At 36.9% G+C, this 24112-nt stretch overlaps 1 protein-coding gene across 2 annotated transcripts in view; it reads right to left on the bottom strand.

Moving 5' to 3' along the window:
- ODAD2 (outer dynein arm docking complex subunit 2) overlaps positions 1-24112 on the bottom strand; it is a 169903-nt gene that overhangs the window by 96698 nt on the left and 49093 nt on the right. Inside the window, exons 10-15 of one of the 2 annotated variants that reach the window (XM_077771772.1) lie at positions 21496-21642; positions 20934-21143; positions 18996-19238; positions 18549-18659; positions 16071-16225; positions 14277-14519 (exon numbers count right to left, since the gene is read on the bottom strand). In XM_077771772.1, the coding sequence (XP_077627898.1) occupies positions 14277-14519; positions 16071-16225; positions 18549-18659; positions 18996-19238; positions 20934-21143; positions 21496-21642 (1109 nt within the window). The remainder of the gene's footprint in view (positions 1-14276; positions 14520-16070; positions 16226-18548; positions 18660-18995; positions 19239-20933; positions 21144-21495; positions 21643-24112) is intronic. The other variant, XM_077771773.1, reaches the window with a different exon arrangement.

The raw sequence follows: 24112 nt of genomic DNA, 5'->3' as shown, positions 1-24112 counted from the left end.
ATTATAAAGGCCAAAAAAACCCAAAAAACAAACAAACCCAAAACAAAACCCAAAACCAAAACCAAAAAAAGAACCTTAAGGCCTACAGAAAAAAAAAAGATCAAATAACTTACAAATACAAAAGAATTAGACTAGCATCATTCTTCAAAAAAAAAGGTATAAAGTAAAAAAATAGAGCATTTATTATAACTTTAAAGAAAAAGTGAGAACAAAAGATTTTATATCTAGCAAGTTTGTTCTCTGAGTATTTATAGGAAAATAGCTTCACTGGATATCTACATATGCTTCTACACAGCAAAGGAAACAATTAAATGAAGAGGCAATCTATGGAATGGGAGAAAATATTTGCAAACCATAAATCTGATAAGGAGTTNCAATTTTTATTTAAGAAACTTACCTCTTCTTTCTTCCCTTAGCAGCCAAAAAAAAAAAAAAAAAACCCAAAACCAAAAACCCAAACCTATGATCAACAACAAACAAACAGCTTGATTAAAAAAATAGGCAAAGCAGGGGCACCTGGGTGGCTCAGTCGGTGATAAAATGTACAATGTTTCAGTTATAAAGTGGATAAGTTCTGGAGATCTGCTATACAGCATGGTAACTATATTAATAATAATCTATACTTGAAATTTGTTAAGAGAGTGTATCTTAATTGTTCTCACCACACACCCAAAAAACGAGTAACTGTGTGAGGTAATACACCAATTAACTTGATTGTGGTAATTATTACACAGGTATATTATATCAAAACACCATGTTGTCCCCCTTAAATATGCACAATTTTGAAAACTGTCTATTATATTTCTAAAGGAGGACAAAAGTAAAAACATGTTAAACATTTAAGAAATTAGGGAATTCTGCACCCATGAGTCCTTTTTGAAGAGTCTACTAGAGGATGAGTTCCAAACAATTAAAATATGACTAAACCACAGCAAAACACCAATGTGTGTGTATGTGTGTATATATATGCATGCCTCTGTGTGTGTGTGTGTGTGTGTGTGTGTATGTGTGTGTGTAGAAGAATGTATGATTAAATAAAGGGGTCAGGGTCAAGGGTAGAACAATAATGTTCAAATTTTATATGTTATGTCAAAGTATGGCACTTAAAAATGGGAGGAAAAGAAAGGAGAGAGTAAAACAGAATATGCCCATTGACTACTATATGAATAACAGATGAGAGTTAAAAGATAACCAGTAAAGGAGCACTTGGGTAGCTCAGTCGGTTAAGCCTCTGACTTATGATCTCTGTCTTGATCTCAGGGTCGTCAGTTCAAGCCCTGCATTGGGCTCCGCATTGGGTATGAAGCTTACTTAAAAAAAAATAAATAAAAGATAACCAGTAAAAACTGAGAAACTAAACAGCAAATATCTACATAACAGAAAAAAAAGAGAGAATTAGAAGAATATACAGGTACAAAGACAATGACTAGAATAAAACAAAAATGCAAAGGTTTCTAAATAACATAAAACTTCAAGAGCAAAGACCATAAATCTTATAGAAAAGTAGCAAATACAACAAAGTTGAATGATTATTAAGTATTATAACATTGTTGAGACCAAGTATATCAAGTATATCAATAAATGACTGCATTCAACTCACTAAAAGAAAAAATATTATTAATTTGGCTTACAAAGCAAGACCCATCTATGTACTATTTAAAAGGGAATACTTAAAAGAAAATGATTCAAGAAACACTAAAAATAAATGGTAGATCAAAATATTCCAGGAAAATTAAAAAAATAAGAAAGTATGAGTAAAGTTCCTGATATCAGACAAAGTAGAAATCAAACCCAAATTCATTACACATAAAAAAGAATAGCTCTTGGAATATTAAAAGCCCAAATTCACAACTATTAAAAACATTTATGTACCTAACAATATAGCACCTGCCTTTAAGAAGTAAAAACTATTATAAAATGTAAAAAGATAGAGATAGAAGCACACTAATGGAAAGATTTTTATATACCATTTTCAGTATAAGACATATCAAGTGCATAAAAAATAAGTAGAGATAGAAGAGCTAAGGTACATAATAAAGTAGATCAAACTCTACACTCGTCATTGATTGGGAGGATATTTTCATCTCGAGTAGCTATAATTGCTTTGTAAAAACTTACCTTGTATTAGCTCATAAGGAAAAAAAATGAGTAACTTCCATAAAAAGTAGAAATTAAAAAATCAGCATACTCTGACCAAAACACAGTACAAGTATCCAAAATTAGAGTGTTCCATGAAAACTTTCATTACCCAAAAGGGCATAAAGCAAAGAATTACCATTAATTTATATGAAAGTTTTTGAGCATTCCCAGACCCCCAAAATAACCTCTCTTAGGTTTTTCTGATACCTTAGGACACATCTTGCTAACAGATGCACAGAATTAATTGAGAAAAGGCACAGATGCTCACAGATACAGTTCAAAAAACTATGGTGACTTGATGCTGAGATGCTGAATGTAGTTCCTGGGGAAGGAGTTTGATGCTGCCACTCTCACTGCATGGTGTGCATGCTCCCTCTGTAATGGCTCACTGAGAAATAAATGTTGCATGCTATTTTTGCTTTTTGCCTTTTCTCATAAAAGCAAAAATCTTTGAATTTCTTTTGGTTAGTGAAAACAGGTCCTAATGTAGGTCTTTCATAAAAGTGAAGTGGCATAATGCTAACTTTCAAAAAGTGGGGGATATCTTTGTAATGAGAAATAGCTATCAAAAAGAAAAAGTAAGAAGGTTCTTCCTTGTGGAATTACAAAAAATATTTATTAAACAATTCCTGGGACTAAAAGGAAAACAAAAACTGAAATACAAGAATTTCCCAAAAATGATAATGAAATCACTACATGTCAACTATACAAGGGATATTTAAAACATGTAAAAGGAGGGGCACCTGGGTGGCTCAGTCGTTTGAACATCCGACTTCGCCTCAGGTCATGATCTCATGGTTTGTGGGTTCAAGCCCCATGTTGAGCTCTGTGCTGACAGCTAGCTCAGAGCCTGGAGCCTGCTTCAGATTCTGTATCTCCCTCTCTCTCTGACCCTCCCCTGATCACGCTGCATCTCAATCTCTCTCAGAAATAAATAAAACATTTAAAAAAATTTTAAATAAAATATGTAAAAGGAAAATTTATGCACCAACTACTTTTATTATTTAAACAAAGAACTTCTCAGCTCAAAACATTAGGAAAAAAATTACAAAATGAACCAAAAGAAAGTAACAAGGAATTAATAAAGATAAAAGAAATTTGAGGTAGAAAACAGAGTAACAGTACAGCTAATTAATAAACGGTTTTTTTCAGAAAAAAACAAAAATAGAAAACCTATACTGGATACCTTACTGAGGAAAATACTAGATGAAAGCTCACATATACAAAAACAAAAAATGACAAATGGGAAATAACCATTTAAAAAAGACAGTTTAAAAACTATATGGGTAATACTTTGCAGACCACTAATTTGCATAAATTTGATGATGTAAATGAAATCTATCGTTTTATAAGGAACTGCAGAAGCCATAATTAACCATTAGAATAGGAAGAGTAAATATAACAGTAGTAGAAGACCTAGAGAAAGGTAGTAAGGAACTAGTAACACACACACACACACACACACACACACACACAGTAAGGCTCTATGATTGCACATAAGACTTCTATTGAGTCTTTAAAGTCTAGTTGGTCCCATTGTTCAATAAATTATTCCAGAGTATTGAAATGAAAGAAAACTTCCTAAAGCATTTTGTAAAGCAGGTTCAAGCATTGATAACTAGACTTGATAGAGAGTGAAAAAAAAGAAAGAAAAGAAAAAAGAAAAAAAAGAAAGAAAGAAAAAGAAATAAGCCAAAGACCAATATCACTTGTGCCACTACAAACATACTAAATAAAATATTAATGAATAAAAGCATATACTACACTAAAAAATAGTACATTATAGTAAATGAAATTTATTTCTGGAATGCAAGGTTGGTTCAGTGCTTGGATACCCATTATTAGTATTTTTTTTTTTGTTTGTTTATTTGTTTTTCAGATAGAGTGGAGGATAGACAGAGGGAGAGGAAGAGGGAGAATCTTAAGCAGGCTCCACGCCCAAGCTCCATGTCCTGATGAGGAACTTGATCTCACAACCATGAGATCATGACCTGAGCTGAGATCAAGACTTGGACACTTAACTGACTGAGCCATCCAAACACCCCTGGAAACCCATTTAATATCACTCACCCTATTAGCAGATATAAGGGAAAAATCATAATGAAACATATAGAGCATAATTTCCTTAAATGTTTAAATAGCCTTTGACAAAATTCAATACTTATTTCTGATTTAAAAAACTTTAAAATAGAAATTGAGTTTTAATTTAATTGATTAAAAATTTTAAGATGATAAAATACATATACTTTAGTCTTCAAGACATTATTTTACTTAATAGAAATATACTAGAGGCATTTCCACTAAAATCAGGAATAAATAAGGCAAAGGAGACCACTGTCTACACTACTATACAACATGCTAGGAAATAAGTGAAATTAGACAAGAGAAATCAATTTAAAGAATTTACGAAGAAGAAGTAAAATTTTCTCTGGAATACCCTGAAACAGAGGTCAGCAAATTTTTCTGTAAAGGACTAGGTAGTATTTTAGTTTTTGTGGGTCATTCAATCTCTGTCACAACTACTCAGCCCTGCCATTTTAGCATAAAAACAGCCAAAGTTGGTAATAAATGAATGAGTGTGACTATGTTCCAATAAAACTTTATTTATACTGATAGGATTTGGCCCATGGCTGTGTGTGTCAACCACTGTGTTAGAGAATTAACAATAAAATGAACTCAAACAATAAAAGAATTCTACAAGGTGGTAGCATATAGAATTAATATATAAAATTAATAGTGTTTATAGAAACAATAAATGGAGGGACATAATGGCAGGAAAGGAAGAGGGAATACTTAGGAATGAACTTAATGAAAATGTACAACATCCACATAAAGGAAACTTGACTCTTCTAAGTCAAAAAACTAGACTTCAACAAATAAAAAGTTCCTATAATCTCCCTATGGTTATGAAAAGTGTTAAGGGAAGTTGGATAAAGGGTATATAGGAACTCTCTGTAGTCTGCACTCTCTATTTGTGCAACTTTTCCAGAAGTCTAGTGCTATTGCAAGATAAAAGCTAAAAAGAAATTTTTTAAAAAGTAAGAATCTTGACATGTAGAAAATAAGTCATAGATATTTCTTAAAAGTTTTTAGCTTTAATATTTTTAGTTGTTTGGAATTGTATAGTGTTTTAAAATTATACCAAAACACAAATGTTTTTTGCAATGTTGGTGGGATTTCATATATCTGAAGGTCAGCTTACCTCCAGATGAATTCTATATATTTCAATTAGATAGTCAAAGTCAGTAAGAGAAGAAAATTCAGCACAAATAAATCTACTTTTTCATGAAGTTGGTATGTGAGAATACCTGTTCCATTTTAGATCCTAGGGTAGGGCATAATTAATATGAAATAATTTATATTGAGTTTCTAAAAGCAGTCATCTGAAGTATGGAAAAAAGTCACTAGAGCTTTGTGAAATCATTGGTTTCTTAAAAATCACTTTTGATTCAGTAGTCAAACTGTTACTATTACAGTGTTTCTTATTCTTATTAAAAATATATATAAAGGGGGAGAATTGCTTAGGCATTCTATTTCACAAAGTTAATAAAACTGTGCTGTGAGTATATATGTTTATCCTGATATGTGACCTAAGTCTTAGCCACAGCTACAGACAAATCACTGAAACATAAAACCGCTAGTCATTAAAATAAGTTCCTAACCTATGAATTACATGAGACTTACACAGGGGAGAGGTATTTGTTTGTCATTTCCTTACCATTTAACTGAGAGCTCAAAGATGCAATAAATCCTACAAATCTAGCAATAACAGCCATGTCTGAAATATGATGCCAAGAGTAAGGCTGTTTGGATTCCTACCAAACTCAAAACACTGTTTTCTGAAACTGCTTTAGTGCATTTATAAAAACATTTGCGGGAAAACCATATTTATGAGTACAAAAGGATTCATCAACTTCCTTGTTGCCCAAGAAAGGAGAGTTTTGTCTTTATCTTATGAGGCCTTCTCATAGAATTTGACAATTTTGAACACTTTCTTTTAAACACTCTCTTGCCTCTGCTTTTTCAATAACTTGTTTAATTTCTTTCCCTCACAACTCTCTGGCTGATCCTTCTTGGCTTCTTTATAACTACTTCCTGGGTACATTCATTCTCCCTAAAAGACTGGGTTCAGTGGGATTCTGTTCACTTTGCTTTCCCTTCCTCATAATCTCTCACATATAGCCATGACTTCAGTTACCAAATATTCATAACACTATGTCTAACCTGTATCTCTATCCTGAGCTTTAGACACAAATATCCAATGGACTGGTTGCCATCACACTCGGATGTGTCATGGGAACCTCAGTGCCCACCCAACCATAGCTGAATTCACCATCCATTCATTATACAGTAAATGTTAGTTGGGTGCCTACCCTAAGCTTAGGACTGCATTAGGCACTATAATGATGAACAAATTGACTTTGTCTCTTCCCTAGTGAAGTTTACTCTTCCTTCACTAGTCCTGTATCTATATTCCCTATATCAGTAAGTGGTACCATTATCAATCTAGTTGTCAAAGTTGGAAACCTAAATATGCATATCAAAGTAACCTGCTACACATATATCATACTTGAAGAACAACTTGGCTAGATGTGAAATTCTTGGGCAATATTTTCTTTCCCTCAGAATTTTAATGAGAAAGATTTGATCCTTCAGTCAATATCTTTTGACCTTAACAAAATCTGTGGAGAAGTGTGAAGACATTCTGTCCTTATGGTTTGTTCTTTTGCCTAGATATACTTACTTTTTCCTATACTTTTGAAATGCAAGTAGATTTATCAGGATGCATTATGGTCGGCCATTCTGTGTCAATATTATCAAGGTCTTTTTGGGTCATTTGACCTATAGATTCACACAAAAAATTTTCTCCTATTGTATCTTTTTTTTAAAAAAAATTTAATGTTTATTTTTTTTTTGAGAGAGAGACAAAGTACAAGTGGGGGAGGGGCAGAAAGAGAGGAAAAAACAGAATCTGAAACAGGCTCCAGGCTCTGAGCTGTTGGCACAGAGCCCACTGTGGGGCTCAAACCCACAAACTGTGAGATCATGACCTGAGCCAAAGTCGGACACTTAACCAAATGAGCCACCAGGGTCCCCTATTGTGTCTTTAATTAAGATCACATTCCATTCACTCCAACCTCTTCTTACAGAATACTCATTATGTTTATGTTGGCTCTCCTTGGGTTCCATATTTATCAATTTTCCTATTGTAATTTTAATACATTCTTCTTCATTTCATTTTGTATTTTCTATATATCACATGCCTGTGTTTTCAGTTGTGTTTATTATACTTCTTTTGCATCTATTCAGGCTTTAAGTTCAATAATGTTTTCTATTTCTCTTCTGAGCTCTGACTACTTGCTTGTCACAATTATTTAAGTTGTCTGATACAGTCTTTCAGTAAAATTTTATGTGATTCCTTTTGGCTCTTTTATTAAAAGGGAGTATATTGCTTTAATAGCCTTGTGATTGTGGGGAAACTATTTGTCTGAAACCATGTTTCCTTTTATGATGGAACTACCTCAAACAATCCTACAAAAATCTGCAATTCTCTTTGCCTTGTGAACACAACTCTTCCATTCAGTTCTGAGCAATCAAGTCAATCTGGCATACTCCAAATCTCTAAAAATTTATAGCTTCATTGTGTTGCAATCCCACAATCATCATCTCTAGTATCCTTTCGCTCCAAAGGGTCACCAGCAGTCTCCTTGGGCTAGAAGACTATTCTAGACAATATGAAATGACATGTCCATATGACTTTTCCTTAGGCTCAACTTCTGCTGTTTTACAATGCAAAACTAGGTCTCTGATGGGAAATTCTTCACTTCTTCCAGGCCCATTCACTCCCCTAGTCTCTGCTATGGAAAAAAAAAAAAAAAAAGATTGGCTATGCATTTCATGACCATGACACTTATTTGGGGGGACATCTCAAGATATGAAGCAGCATATGTTAGCTGTCAGCATATTACACACAGGTTAATAATTTACCTACATTTTGCAGGTGTGTTTCAGATTTAAGATTTGGGGAATTGTGGACAAATCCTTGTTTGGGAGAACATGCTTTTCCCCCCACTTCTGTTCTTTTTTTGTGGTTTTCTGATTATTAACCAGAAGTTAAGCCTTTCAGAAAATTATTCAAATTAGTACTGTGTATTTACAAATAAATGTTTACCTACTGCCATTTCATTACCTATTCTAACATTTTAAAATTGCTTGTCTGTCTCCTCTACTCAGTCAAAAGGTCTTTGAGGCTTGTTGACAGTATGAGAACAACACACTGAGTTGTTCTTTTTCTCTAATTGCATTTTGCTGCCTCAAATCCTACATTAAGATTCAGAACAGGAAAAGTGTTTTCTATGGCTTTTTCTTGAATGGGTTCAACTGAAAAATCAGTAAATATAACAATTTATCTAATATAGTTATAATAAAATGGGTTTGACGGTGCATGGTGAAGGTAATGATGATATTTAGAAGTAATTTTTAGGTGTCAACTAAATAACCTGATGATGACTTATGTGGAAATCATTAAATCTGAGGTACAGAATAGAAGAAGGACTTTGCAAGAATGAATTCAATATATTTATATTTATATTTATTATTGGAACAGAACAAAAAACCCAGAAATAAACCCACAATTATGTGTTCAATTAATTTTTCACAAAGGAGGAAAGAATATGCAATAGGAAAAAGACATTCTCTTCAACAGTGTTGGGTTAACTAGACAGCAATATGCAAAAGAATTAAACTGGACCACTTTCTTACACCATACACAAAAATAAACTCAAAATGGATTATAGACCTAAATGTGAGACCTAAAACCATCAAGAGAGAGCACAGGCAGTCATTTCTAACATTGTCCAAAGCAACATCTTTCTAAATAGGTCTCCTGAGGCAAAGGAAATAAAAGCAAAAATAAACTATTGGGACCTCATCAAACTAAAAATCTGCACTGTGAAGGAAACAACAAAACTACAAGGCACCCTACTGAATAGGAGAAGATTTTTGCAAATGATATATCCAGTAAAGGGTAATTATTCAAAATATATAAAGAACTTATACAGCTCAACAGCTCCCCCTCTCCCCCTCCCCGCAAATAACCCAATTTAAAAATAGGCAGAAGACATGAACAGACATTTCTCCAAAGAAGACATACAAATGGCCAACAGACACATGAAAAGATACTCAAATCACTCATCACCAGGGAAATGCAAATCAAAACCACAATGAGAGATCACCTCACACCTGTCAGAATGGCTAAAATAAAAGACAGAAGAAACAATAGGTGTTGGCAAGGATGTGGAGAAAAAGGAACCCTCTTGCGCTGTTAGTGGGAACGCAAATGTTAGTGGGAGTGCAGCCCTGTGGAAAACAGTATGGAATTTCCTCAAAAAGTTAAAAATAGACCTACCTTATGATCCAGGAATTGTACTAGTGGATATTTACCCAAAACATACAGAAACACTAATTCAAAGTGCTATATGCACTCCTATGTTTACTGCAGCACTATTTACAATAGCCACATTATGGAAGCAGCCCAAGTGTCCATTGACAGATGAATGGATAAAGGAGTGGTGTATATATATGTATATACATATATATATACACACATACATACAATGGAATATTTTTCAGCCATAGAAAGAATAAAATCTTGCTATTTGCAACAACATGGATGGAGCTAGAGAGTATAATGCTAAGTGAAATAAGTCAGAGAAAAATACCATATGATAGCACTCATCTATGGAATTTAAGAAATAGAACAAATGAACAAAGGGAAATAAAGAGAAAGAGACAAACCAAGAAACAGACTCTTAACAATAGCGATCAAACTGATGGTTACCGGAGGGGAGGTGGGTGGAGGTATGAGTAAAATAGGTGATGGGGATTAAGGATTGCACTTGTCGTGATGAGCACTGAGTAATGTATAGAATTGTTTGATCACTATATTGTACACCTGAAACTAATATAATCCTGGATGTCAACTATACTGAAATTAAAGAACTCAGTTAAAAAGAAATTAGTAATTATCAAGAGATAAAAAGATGATTTATGACACAGTCACAGTGATATAGGAAAACCTATACTACTATACTAATAAGGCACTAATAATAAGTAATAAATAAAATATATATGAAAAGTATGTTTTAAAAAAACCCAAAAACCTCAAGGTAAATTCTCAAGCAGAGCTCAATCCCATCCCAGGGCATTTGTGTTTGCTGCTCCTTGTCTGGTGGGCTCTTCCCTCAGGCCGTCCTCTCATCTCTCAGGTCTTGGTTCAAATATTATCCTCCCAGAGACTACGACCTGCTCTTCCACTTTCTCTTTTCTCTTTCTACTGTTGCAAATGTAACCACCTCACTTTCAATCATGCTATTTTCTTTTTTTTTTTTAAGTTTATTTATTTTGAAAGAGAGAGAGACAGCGTGAATGGGGGAGGGATAGGGAGAGGGAGACAGAATCCCATGCAGGTTCCGCACTGCCAGCACGGAGCCCAATGCAGGGCTTGAACTCATGAAATCGGGAGGTCATGACCTGAGCCCAAACCAAGAGTCAGATACTTAACTGAGCCACCCAGGCACCCCTCTAGTGCTAATTTCTTTATAGCATTTAGCACCATCTGAAATTGTTTTATTTAAGAGTTCAGAGTCTGTCCCACATACACAACAGAATGTAAGTTCCAAGAGAGCGGGAACTTTTCTCTGGGCATGTTATACTTTCAGTGGCTAGCACAAAAGATACTTAATATTTTTTAATGAATAAGGAATAAAAAAATAACAATATAACTCTAGATAGCTAACATTTGCATGGAAAAGATTAAGTTTGGGAAGTAGAATGGGGCCAGGGAGCAAATGCTTTAAATAAGACGAAGGAATTTAGGTTTGGTTTTTAAAGCTTGAGAAGTCACTGACGGTTCCTTAGCCCAAGGAAACAACCCTATCAGATCTACAGTTTAGGACAGTAAATTTCAGTGCCATAGTGGAAGGTATGGAAGGGGACAGATGTGAGATGAGACAAAACAGGACCTGCTTCAATGGTCCAGGTAAAAGAAGACAGAACCTCAGCTGAGGGCAGAGAGCAGGAGAATGCATAAAAAAAGGCAGTGGGTGTAGTTGGTAGATATGAGCAGATAAAATAGTCAACCAGAGCCAAAGGTCAAAAGAAAAATATAAAACCATTTCTGACAAGTGTGCATCAAGTGCTAATGAACACTGTGTGCTCTTCCGAAAGATAAATACATCAGCAAACTGTCTCATAAGTCCAGCTGATGTTCTTCCCTCAAAGTTATCATGGGTAACAACTAGTGTTCCTCGGTGTCTGAAACATCTGAACCTAGGGCTGTAATAACCAAATCCAAAAAGGGTTATAGTGGCTTTAGTACTTATATACCAGACATGTGGTTAGACCAGAATCACATTAACAGAGTTCCATGGCTGTCTTAGAGTTTCAGGCTTCCTGTGAAGGAAGAGGACCTGATTGAATACAAATGAATCACAAAAGCCAGAAAAGTGGGCAGAAGGAAGAAGGCATTACCAGAGACTACTGGTATGAGCTTCCTCTACTGATCCAATGGTGAAATAGCAAACCACACTTCAGCAGGGTTGTATGTATGGCCCCACAATGTGTGTTGCTCTGTACATGTCTATGTGAATGGTGTCCCCTAGGGTTGTGCAGGGTATATCCATACACAGCAGCCCTGAGTGCCTGGTCACACGTATTGAAGAGTTGGATGAATAAGCGAATCTAAATGAAATTATATAGGAGATATATAAGAGAATCATAGTATAAAAAGACTACAGGTGTGACTCATGGATCCAATCAACCATCACAAGAAACTGCCAACTTGGACTGAAGGGGACAGAGATAGGATGAAATGAAGGAAGGTTGTCAGACCTCTGGGGTCTACAGGACAGGCCAACAGAGCCATCAAGCTGCAAATAATGAGGTGTTATTGCTTCCATAGCCCAGGATTCATGGGCATTGAATTCAAAGTTAAAACTACCACCCGGCCACTTTGGCCTCCCCATGCCTCTAAATCACCAAGCAATGAAGGGAGTTACTGTGTTGGCTGGGGTGATTGATCCCAATTACTGAGGGGAAATTGGACGGCTATTCCACAATGGAGGTAGAGAAGACTATATCTGGAAAACAGGAGATCCCTTAGGGCATGTCTTAAGTATTACCATGCCGTGTGATTAAGGTTGATGGAAAACTACAATAGCCCAATCCAGGCAGGGCTACTAATGGCCCAGGAATGAAGGAATGAAGGTTTGGGTTACCCCACCAGGTAAAGAACCACATCCAGCTAAAGTGCTTGCTGAGGGCAAAGGGAATATGGAATGAGTAATGAAAGCAGATAGTTATAAATACCAGCTATGACCACATGACCAGTTATAGAATGAGTATTGCTTATTTTGTTACAAATATGTGTATGTGTGTGTGTATTTGTTTTCTTCCCTTTCTTATCCTCTCGTCATGTGACATGAGACATAATGACTTTGTATCATGGTTTTTAAGAATGGTTAGCTTTATATCAGAGTATTTAAATAACAGGATACCAAGATATCATTCAAGAACTTTGCTCTGTCTTCCGGGAAAAGGGTTAGTGTATTTTCAGAGGTACAGGGGATAACTGTATAGCATTAGGCAGGAATATGGCCTTGTTATTATCTTTCTATAGATATTAAGTATGGTTTAAGGAGATGCATGAATGGGTACCAAGTTGACAAGGAGGGGACATGTGTTAGCTAATGTTTATGAGTCAACGTGACTGGATTAAGGGATACTCAGATATTTAGTCAAACATTATTTTGCATATTTCTGTGAAGGTGTTTTTTGGGATGCGGTTGATATTTAAATTGGTGGACTCTGAGTACAGCAGATTATTCTCCATAATGTTAGTGGGCCTCATCCAATCAATTGAAGGCCTTAATAGAAAAAGGCCGACTTCTTCTGAGCAAGAAGGAATTCTGACAGCAGACTGCCTTGACCTCAAACTGCAGCTCTTTCCTGAGTCTCCAGCTTTCCAGCTTCCCCCATTAGAATGTGGACTTGCCAAGACACCACAATCACATGAGCCAATTCCTTAAATATATCTCCATATGTCTCCTCCCTCTACGTTTCTCATCCTGTTACTTCTGGTTCTCTGGATAACAATCACACAATAACTTTGGCCCATATGGGTTCTTCCCTTTCTGGACTTATACACACACATACACACACACACACATACACACACATTTAAATATATTTGTCTCATATAAGTATATTTATATATATTTAATTTATATACAAGTTATTATTTATATATTTAAGTATATATTTGTATATATAATCTCTATATAATCTTGCCATGATTCTTTTTACTTTTTAGACAAACAATCTAATTTTTTTAAGTTTACTTATTTATTTTGAGGGAGAGAGAGAGAGCGAGCACAGGAAGGGCAAAGAGAGAGAGAATCCCAAGTAGACTCTGTACTGTGACAGTGCAGAGACCAATGTGGGGCTCTATCTCAAACCTGTGAAATCATGACCTGAGCCAAAATCAAGAGTCAGGTGTTAAACCAACTGAGCCACCCAGTCACTACTTCCTATTGTTCTTAAGTTGTACTACATGTAAATCTTTTCTTCTTAATTAGACAAGAATTTGTTTTAGGACCAAGATCACAGTTTAAAACCCTTTGTCTTTTCCCCTCATCAATTCATGGCTCTTATTAGGTGCTCAAAATATGTTTGCTGAATTGAATTGAGAAACAAGGAGGATACTATACTAAAACTATCTAGGCTCTCAGAGACAGAGAGAGAGAGAGAGAGAGAGAGAGAGAGAGAGAGAGAGAATTCTTCCCTGGGAAGCAGAGAAGAATTTTGTTTATCATATGAAGGTTCTGCAAGGGAAATTAATTACTGGGAATTTTAAGTCCTCCCAAAATGTCTAGCCTTAGCCCTCCAGCTCATCCTAGGGAACACTTTGGCTCTGTAACTCATTACTGGTAACCTTATGGTTATTTATCATAAATCCACTTTACTTTTGCATCATTTGTACACACCAATTCTAAGTGAGGACACACACAGTTCTATGTCTACCCCAATGTTCCCCCCATCACTCCCAAATAAAATCTTTCCATTGGCAGGCTACTTACATCATACTTTCAGGTTCTACTGCACAAGCACCAACTGCTTTTGTGACATTGACAAGAAGAGCTTGGTTTGTTCCAACAAGGAGGTTCACAAGTGGTTGAATGCCACCACATTTCCGGACAAGGCCGCGATTTTCATATTCCTGACAACATTCTCCCAGTGCACCAACCACATTCACAAGTACCTCTTCAGGCTGGTCAGTTAAAAGTCCCACCAAAGTTTCAATGGCATTGTATTCCCGAAACCTGAATTCATCATGAGAAGAAAAGGTGGGAGGAGGAAAAGGGGAAACAGTATTTACTTTTGGTATAAAATTAGCTAATAACATTAAGAATAGAAAATTATTAAATGCCAACTATATGCTTGTTCAGTCCCTACAAAAACTCGATGATGCAGATACTACCATAACCCCCATTCTCAGAAGGCTAATTTGAAGCTTGGTAAATAGTGAAGCTGCTTTGTACCTCCAGCCATCTGCGCCTTTAATCACTATACTGTATGTTCTCTAAGACAACTACCAACTTCTTCCAAATCAGAGTGTCAGCAATTCTACTATGCTATGGGTATCTTTTACATGTCACAGAGGCTGTTTTACATGAACAAAGCAAAATAAACCTATTTTGTGTTAAATAAGATGTGTCGATTTCTTGTTAAAATCATCACACTGAGTGAGACAAGGAAGGGTTGCTTCAGAATATCCATCACAGTGTGTGAGAACCCTAAAAATATATGAAGAGACAAATTTGAAGATTAAAATAAATCAGAGGGTCATAAAGTTTACAAATACTTTAAAATTCAGTGAAAACATTTGACAATGACTACACAACCAGGAAGGTGGTATTTAGCTGACTCATCTTGTTTATCTAAAAGAATGGCATCACTTCCATATCTAAAGATTCAGTGGGAAATTCATCCCCTCATCTTGAGAGGCCTCTGCAGGAAATCAGAGGTACCTGTCATTTAAATGGCTGCCCATAAGCAAAAGAGCCCATTCACACAGATAAGATTATGTCAGCTTGTCCCTTGGCCTTACTAAGTGAGGCACAGAAAACCATAGCCAGGTGGTGGGATAGGAAGTAGAAGTCTTTCATTTCTAAATATCCTTAATACTGCCAAATTAGTCTAGAACATACATGTATGAAAACTATAGGAGTAGCATTATAATTGACTATTAAAATAACTGTATGGGAATATGTTTCAATGCCCATTTTTTTATGCATCTGTACTTTAATGTTTTAGTTGAAGTACTCGTTATACACAGTGTAGTGTCAGTGAGTTAAGAATACAGCGATTNAGAGCCTAAGTGTCCATCAACGGACGAATGGATCAAGAAGATGTGGTTTATCTATACCATGGAATACTACATGGCAATGAGAAACAATGAAATCTGGCCATGTGTAGCAACATGGATGGACCTTGAGGGTGTTATGCTGAGCGAAATAAGTCAGGCAGAGAAGGACAAATATCATATGTTTGCATGTATAGGAGGATTAGGAGGAACTTAACTGAGGACCATGGGGGAGAAGAAGGGGGGAAATGGTGGGGGAAAGGGAGAGAGGCAAACCATAAGAGACTCTTGAATGCTGAGAAACAAACTGAGGACTGATGGATGTGGGGGGGAAGGAGGAGATGGGCATGGAGGAGGGCACTTGTGGGGATGAGCACTGGGTGTTATATGGAAACCAACTTGATAATAAACTATTTGTAAGAAAAATAAATAAATTGATTAAAAAAAAGAATACAGCGATTCCTCGATAGGCAAATTTTTTAACAGAATATTGAATGTCTTCTCTTACTTGGTCACATTCTCTTTGCTGATGGAACATTTCCATATTGCCCCAGTGACAGCAGCCAACCGTTCCTTATTGTCTGTGTTATTGAGCAGGCTGGCCAGAGGTTTAAGACCTCCATGCAGTCTAACGAGATCACGGGTTTCCTCATCTTCAGCACACTACACAAAAAATCAAATCAGAGGCTGTCAGTGATCAAAGGATATCAAGATTTTGGCAATTGCTAAAGAGGCTGCCATTTTAGTGACTGTGAAACTTCTATTCAGAGAGTATCATTTTCTGAAGGGGCCTCCAAAGTAAAATATAATTCTTCTCTGTACTGGCAGCTATCTCACAGTGTCTCTCTTCCTTTACATAATTTTTGCCATGTCTAGCAGTTTCTATATACTTGGAAATTCTTCGAAGTCAATTCTGAGGTAACAGTGGCTTCCACCAAGACAAAAACAGAGGCTGGTTGATTTAGAAACCTAGAATGCCACATGCATGGACAGAGGATTTCTGCAGTAATGCAACACACAGTCCTGGGAAAATGTAGGGGAGAAGACAGATGAGTGATAAGGATTTAGTCAGAACTTCAATGACTCCCAACATCTAGGAGATGATCATTTCCTCAATAGAGTTTCTATGCTCAGAGCAGTGAGTTATAGCAACAGCAATTGACATTATATTCATGTATGTTTATCCACATTTGTGTCATCCTTTCAAATAAATACGTGTTGCATCTAGGAAATGATCATTTCTTCAATAGAGTTTCTATGCCCAGAGCAGTGAGTTATAGCAACAGCAATTGACATTATATTCACGTATGTTTATCCACATTTGTGTCATCCTTTCAAATAAATACATGCTGCATAGATATTCCCAGCTGATCATCCTTCCCAGGTTATAGAGCAAAAAGATGATAAACTTAGTATAGATATGCTATAATCCTAAGTATAGAGTTGGTCTTTGAGGCCATATGATATAGATGCATGTCATAGATCATCCATGAGGGCCACTAGAAGAAATCCTCATTTTAATGCACCACAAGGCACCTGTTATGCTTTCTTCTATTTATGACTTTCACTTCTGGTTCAGTTGCAACTTTTAAAAAAGTAATCACTATTTCTAACCACTTCTTCATAGTCACTCATATAAGGCTTAAATATGCAAGTTAAAGCTATATATCTTTGTTTGAGCTGAGTTGTGTACCCTCAAAGCTAACATATGTCAAAGTCCTAACCCCCGTACCTCAGAATGTAACCATATTTGAAGATAAGGTCTTTAAAGAGGTAATGAAGGGTAAATAGGGCCATTGAGATGGGGTGTAATCCAATATGACTGGCATCCTTAGAAGAAGAAAATATTAGAATGGAACAAAGTAAGGATGTGGAGACAGAGGAAGAATGTCATGTGAACATGAAGACGGCCACCTACAAGCCAAGGAGAGAGTCCTCAGAAAGAACCAATGCTGTGGACACCTTGATCTCAAACTTCTAGCCTCCAGAAGTATAAGATAAGAAACATGTTATTTAAGCCACCCAGTGTGGTATTTTGTTTTATTCTAGCAAACTAATACAGTCCTCTACCTACATGAACCCCTTTCTCTGACTCTTTTTGGCATACTCTCACTGTGCACATTTTATTATCTCTCTCTCTTTGAATGTTTATTTATTTTTGAGTAAGAGAGAGTACAAGTGGGGAAGGAGCAGAGAGAGAGAGGGAGACACAGAATCCAAAGCAGGCTTCTGGCTCTGAGCTGTCAGCATAGAGCCCGATGTGGGGCTCAAACCTACAAACTGTGAGATCATGACCTGAGCTGAAGTCAGATGCTTAACTGACTGGGCCACCCAGGCACCCCACTATACACATTTTAAAGTGCATTCCTCTAGGAAATTGACTCTGATTTCTTTGATTAGGTGGAAGCTGGCATGGCCAGCAACCAGCCAGCTACTAATTTTTGAAAGCCATCTTTACTTCTAATCTGTTTTCTGGTATACTATAAAATGAATAGCTGACAAAAAGTTAACAAAGGTTAAAGTAAATTAATAAAAAGATAAAACAGGAATACACACACACCCACCCCCTCCCCCCCACACAAGCACACACTCATTCATCCATCCATTCTGTCTTGGTAGAAGACAAATTTCCCAAGACCACTATGTTTGAATATGGTGCCTGTAAAGCAATGCAAAGGCATCATGTATATATTTTGCTATTTTACACTAAGTGATTTGTTTTAGGAGACAAAGACATTTAAGTGCCATCTAGAAATGTAGATAATCAAGACATGTTGGAGTAGGTTTCTCTCTCACATATACAGGCATCTGTCATTAGCATAGGACAGTGGTTCTCAGACCTATGTGTGCAGGAAAATCCCTAGGGGTTCTTGTTAAAAAATGCTGATTCCTGAGTCCCACTCCCAGAGAATGAGAGCCGTGTTTAGAAACATCGTCTTAACTACATGGAGAAGAACACCACAGCTGTCTGTAGAGCCCACCGCACCTGGTAGATGGCCATGGCACAGTGCTCCTGCAATTGTTCATTTGTGCTACTTAGGTTCTTCACTAGATTTTCAATTATCCTTTCTGCTTTGATTGCAGCTCGGTAGTTTTCCTAGGAACACAAATTTAAATATTTATGCATGTAAGGCACGTATATTGTCTTTTTAAACTTATTAATAATGATGCCAACAAACTTTCTTAATAAACACTAAGGTCCAAGGTTAACACAACTACATAAGAAAAGAATTTGGTCAGTATTTTCAAAAATACATCACACGGGTACCAATTTAATTAATGTTCTGTTAGTTTCATCTTCTCTTTCTAATAGACTCCTGGCTTCTCAAAAAAAAAAAATTCCTTAGCAGTCATGATAACCTTGAAAATTATTTTTCCACCTAAAGAATGTCAAGGTAAATGAAAGCAAGGGAAGCAGAGCTAGCTTCAGTACCTCTGATGCACATTCTTGCAATGTCCCCACCACTGGAATTAGCATGTCTTCATGAGATGTCTTCAGTAAGCGAGCCAACAAAGGAATGCCCCCAGCTTTACGAATGGCTTCTTTATTCGTGTAACTCTTACTGCAGCTCCACAATGCCAGTGCTCCACAGCGAGCCACTTCCACATCTCTGGCATCATACAGGCTCGATTGAGCTGGTTCTGCCGAACTCTTCCCACAGTCGAGTAGAGCGACCTACAAGAATAGATAAATATGATGCACACGGGGATCTTTGAAATAAAACAACATGCTCCTCAATAGATATAGGGTGGCTACCAAGCTAACCTCCATCAAAAACCAGAATACTTTTTCAGGGCACTTAGGCGGATCAGTCAGTTAACCATCAGACTCTTGATTTCAGCTCAGGTCATGATCTCGCAGTTCATGAGTTAAAGCCCCACCCTGGGCTCCATGCTGACAGTGTAGAGCCTGCTTGGGATTCTCCCTCCACCCCCTTTCTCTGTCCCTCCCTTGCTCATATGTGTGTTCTCTCTCTCTCTCTCTCAAAATAAAATAAGCTTTAAACAATATAAAAATACTTTCACAAATTAACTTTCATACTGCATGTGAAAAACAAAGAAACAAGATCCTTCAAACACCTTCCTCCAGATTTGGGAGTGTTTACATTTCCTTCCTAAAAGAAATTTAATCTCACCAAGATTGTATTTTCTTAATATAGCTATAATATTTGCATTAGGAAGATTTGTAAACTATATCCTCAGTCCTGGTATCTCAGAAAACCAGGCTCCCTAAAGCCATTAGAACTTTCTATGAGAACTGAATGGCCTGTATATTCTTAAAACCATGAGATCTTTTTGGAGGACGTGGCCCCCTACCTGGGCTGCTGAAACCAACCAATCCATATGATACAGCTGCCAGGATCCTTTCTTTTCTTTTTTCTTTCTTTTTTTTTTTTTTTTAGTAACTAAAGTCACTGAAGACTTTAAGGGAACAGCAATTTATATAGATAAGCAGTATCTTATCTGTATAAGTAAGGGTGCTCCAGAGGAAGTAAAGTTGGGGCAGCCAGAGTTATCTCTATCCAATGTGTGTCTACTTCATTCTTCTCTCTCTGCAAGCCAGAGTCCATGGATATGTCCACATAATCATGACCACTATATCTTGAGTTTAGTAAAGAGTAGTCCAGACTAAGTAGAGTCTCTAATTCCCAATTCCAAATTCCTGGGAGAAAAATCTGTGGGACTGGCTTGAGTCAAGTGGACACTCATGGCCAAACTAGTTACAGCCCAAGAAAGGACACTGAGATGGCTTTCATTCTACAACAGTGGGACTGAACACAGAGCAGACAGCTTTAAAGTATGTGTCTCCAAAAGTTATTCCCTTAGTATCTATATAAAATCTAAACTCTTCAGCTCTTGGATAAGGCCCTGTGTGACCACCATGGTCCCTTACATTCATCTTTTACTACCCAGCCCATCTCATTAGCCACTTGTAGTTTCCAAATACTCTGTTGTTTTCCAGCTCTGGGCCTTTATCAACATAGCTTCATCTTCCTGAAATGCCTTTCTCTAGTGTGTGTACATGACAAATACCTACTCACTTTTCAAGACTCAGCAAAGCTGGGGCACCTAGATGACTCAGTTGGTTAAGCATCTGACTCTTCATTTCAGCTCAGGTCTTGATCTCTCAGTTCGTGAGATCAAGCCCCATGTCAGGCTATGCATTGACAGCATGTAGCCTGCCTGGGATTCTCTCTCTCCCTGTCTCTCTGCTCCTCCCTCCCTTTCTCTCTTTTTCTCAAAATAAAAAACATTTTAAAAAATTAAAAAAAAAAGACTCAGCAAAGGCAACATCTCCTTTAGGAAGGACAGCAGGAAGTTGACATCTTAGTGGCAGGGTTGTGCTGATGACGATGTCAGCAGTACTCACCAGTTTGGTGATGCCCCCATGGCGTCTCACTGCCCGTCGGGCTCTTCTAAACTTGGCAACATTTGCAATTGTCTCAGCTGCCAAACATTTCAGACTCTTATGTGGAGAATCAAGTATATTAACCATAATTGGTAAGCCCCCAAGGTCAACAATATTACGTCTGATTTGAGGATTATGACTGATTTCCATCAGGATTTTTAATGAACCAATCTAAATGAGAAAAAGAAGTTAGAGGTGAAAATAAGTGTTAATGCATAACCATAAAAATTCCAAGTCTACTTAAAATCCTTCCCCTGTGAAGTTTTTTAAAGAAATACCTTCTATTCCTGTGTGTTACACATATGCTCCTTATTTTCCTTCAATTATGTAAACAAACATTCATCATTTAAGAAGCACATACTGATGGAAAGGAACCAGAAGATAGTGAAGAAAGGTAGAGATGAGAAGAGTGGCTAGCAGACAAAGACAAGAACTGGGCAGAAGTGGCAGACACCTATTGGTAAAAAGAGAAGCACAAGAAAGTGTGAAGAAGGTTCGTCACCCATGTCAGGAAACCACTCACTTTACATTTGACTTCATCTGTATCAAGCAAATTTATTAAAACTTCAAGGCCTCCAACATCCCTGATTGCCAACTGGCAGGTCTCTTGTGCTAAGTTGAAATCCTTCATTGAGCACAATGCAATCACTGTAGCTGTCTGATTTCCTCCCTACGAAGACACAATGCCACAGAAAGGTTAAATAAGATCATTCTTCCATGGAAATTTACTTAATGGTTATGAATCCATGAACTGGGAAATGTGTCTCCCCCTACACAGCACGTTAAATTTTTTTAAGTTCTCTGAGTGGGTTATAATTTGTTAAATGAATCATGTAGAGCTGAAGCATGAAAAAGCTTTACAGAGTATCATAAAACATTATTCCAATTAAGAGTCAACATTTAAAGGTGGTCTGTCTGCTTTAAACAGCTATAGCATTAGGTGGTATTAGTACATTAAATAGAGTCAAGGGGCAAGCCTTGAGAGATCGACTGAGGAATGTAAGTTTTATGTAGAGGTAATAGGCAGTCCCTATAGTTCTTGAATAGAGTACTGTGCAATCCAAACCATGCCTGAAAATTATTCTTACAGATGTATGTAGAACAGTCTGGAACAGTCTTTCTGGAGAAAGGGAAACTCTGTGGGAAGCAGTATAACAATCCATGCTGGGACCGGGGTAGGTCGGGGAAGGGCTGTGGGGTGGGGAGTGAAGAGGCAATTCCATTAAGAACTGGAGAGGACTCAGTGTGTGGATGAAGGAGAAAAAAAGAAGACTTTTTTACCGTGAGCAAAATGCTGGCCCAATATAGAGAATCATCCAATCAACGTCTGCTTAGCTAATTACCAAATGTAAAGGGGAGTAGGGAACTGCTCCTTTAAGGTAAAACAGTCTGATATATTAAACAACAAATTAATGATTGATCAGTGAAACAGACCTGACAGGAAATCAGAATCAGAATTCACTCCAAGACTTCTTAAGCAATGTCCACTGATCATTAATGCTTTGAAACTCATCTGAAGGATACAGCATAATACCTACTACTTCTCCCCCTATTAAGATTGGATGGTAAATAACAATTCAAGTATAGGTGCTGAAATAGTTCATAAGATACAAAGGCAATATTTCTAACAGAAGTATAAACATTTTTGTAAAATATGCTCATGAAAGATGACTTTGGATTGCTACTTGAAAACATAGTACCAACGGTCTCAAATAAACCTTTCTCCTTTTTTTGAGGAAAGACACCTACAAATTATGTTTATTCTCATTTGCTAATTATTACTTTATATTACTATATCTATTATATGTAAATGTAGAGATATAGTCTATACACTTACCACAAAAGTGGAAATTATATTCAAGTGGCCCAAGCCCCTCCTTCTATCACATATCTAAACCATCTTGTGAATTCAATAAAATGTATTATTTTTAAAATAAGAAGCTGAAATAGAAGTATAAGGGCATAAGCATCAAAAAGATGGAAAGGTTGAGACTTCAGCCTTTCCTTTTACCCTTCCAGAAAAGTCCCTCTACATCTCTAAAACTGTTACAAACTACTATCCTGCATTGACACCACTGTCATTGTCTTCTTTTCATACTAATTTTCTTTCTGGGTAATCCAAGCTGTTCACTATATTCAAGATCAAGTTTAAATGACAAAAGCCTTCATTTCCTTATTTACATTTAAATTACATTTAAAATAATAAGTTTTGTTCTTACAGCTCCTAATGTCTCTTTCTTGATATCAGGAGAAATTTTGGGGCGCCTGGATGGCTCAGTTAGTTCAGTGTCCAACTTCGGCTCAGCTCATGATCTCACGGTTCATGAGTTTGAGCCCGGCATTGGGCTCTGTGCTGACAGCTCCCCCAGAACATGGAGCCTGTTTCAGATTCTGTCTCTCCCTCTCCCTCTGCCCCTTCCTTGCTCGTGCTGTCTCTCTCTCTCTCTCTCTCAAAAATAAATAAAGATTAAAAAACATTTTTTTAAAAAAGAAATTTTAACACCACCAATTTTCCTACAGTTGGTTTGAAATATAAAGCATTAAATCCTTAATTTATTACTTTCAGTTTTATAAGCTCTCATTTGGGGGCACAGGACCCCTCCCACCACCACACACACACAAGCACTTAAAAACAGAAGGCAGAGCTCTGCCTGTGAGCGGCCTGAGGTGATCTCTGAAAATGGTTCGCTATTCACTTGACCCGGAAAACCCGACAAAATCATGCAAATCAAGAGGTTCAAATCTTCGTGTTCACTTTAAGAACACACGTGAAACTGCCCAGGCCATCAAGGGTATGCATATCCGAAAAGCCACCAAGTATCTTAAAGATGTCACTTTGCAGAAGCACTGTGTTCCATTCCGTTNAAACCAGAAGGCATATATTTCATAAACCAAAAAGAAGAATCTAAATGCTAGCCATAATGAAAGAAAATAATACAGAAAATAATCAAGAGAGAGAGGAAATTAATTTTAAAAGGCTCTTTTGGGGGCTCCTGCGTGGCTCAGTTGGTTGAGTGTCCAACTTAGCTCAGGTCATGATCTCGGGGTCTGTGAGTTCGAGCCCCATGTCGGGCTCTGTGCTGACAGTTCAGAGCCTGGAGCCTGCTTCAAATTCTGTCTGTCTCTCTCTCTCTGCCCCT

The sequence above is a fragment of the Crocuta crocuta genome, unplaced genomic scaffold, assembly GCF_008692635.1.
Source record: "Crocuta crocuta isolate KB4526 unplaced genomic scaffold, BGI_CrCroc_1.0 scaffold457, whole genome shotgun sequence".
In the NCBI taxonomy this organism is placed as follows: domain Eukaryota; kingdom Metazoa; phylum Chordata; class Mammalia; order Carnivora; family Hyaenidae; genus Crocuta; species Crocuta crocuta.
Note: the sequence above shows the minus strand (reverse complement) of the source record. Positions and strands in the feature narration are given on the sequence as shown.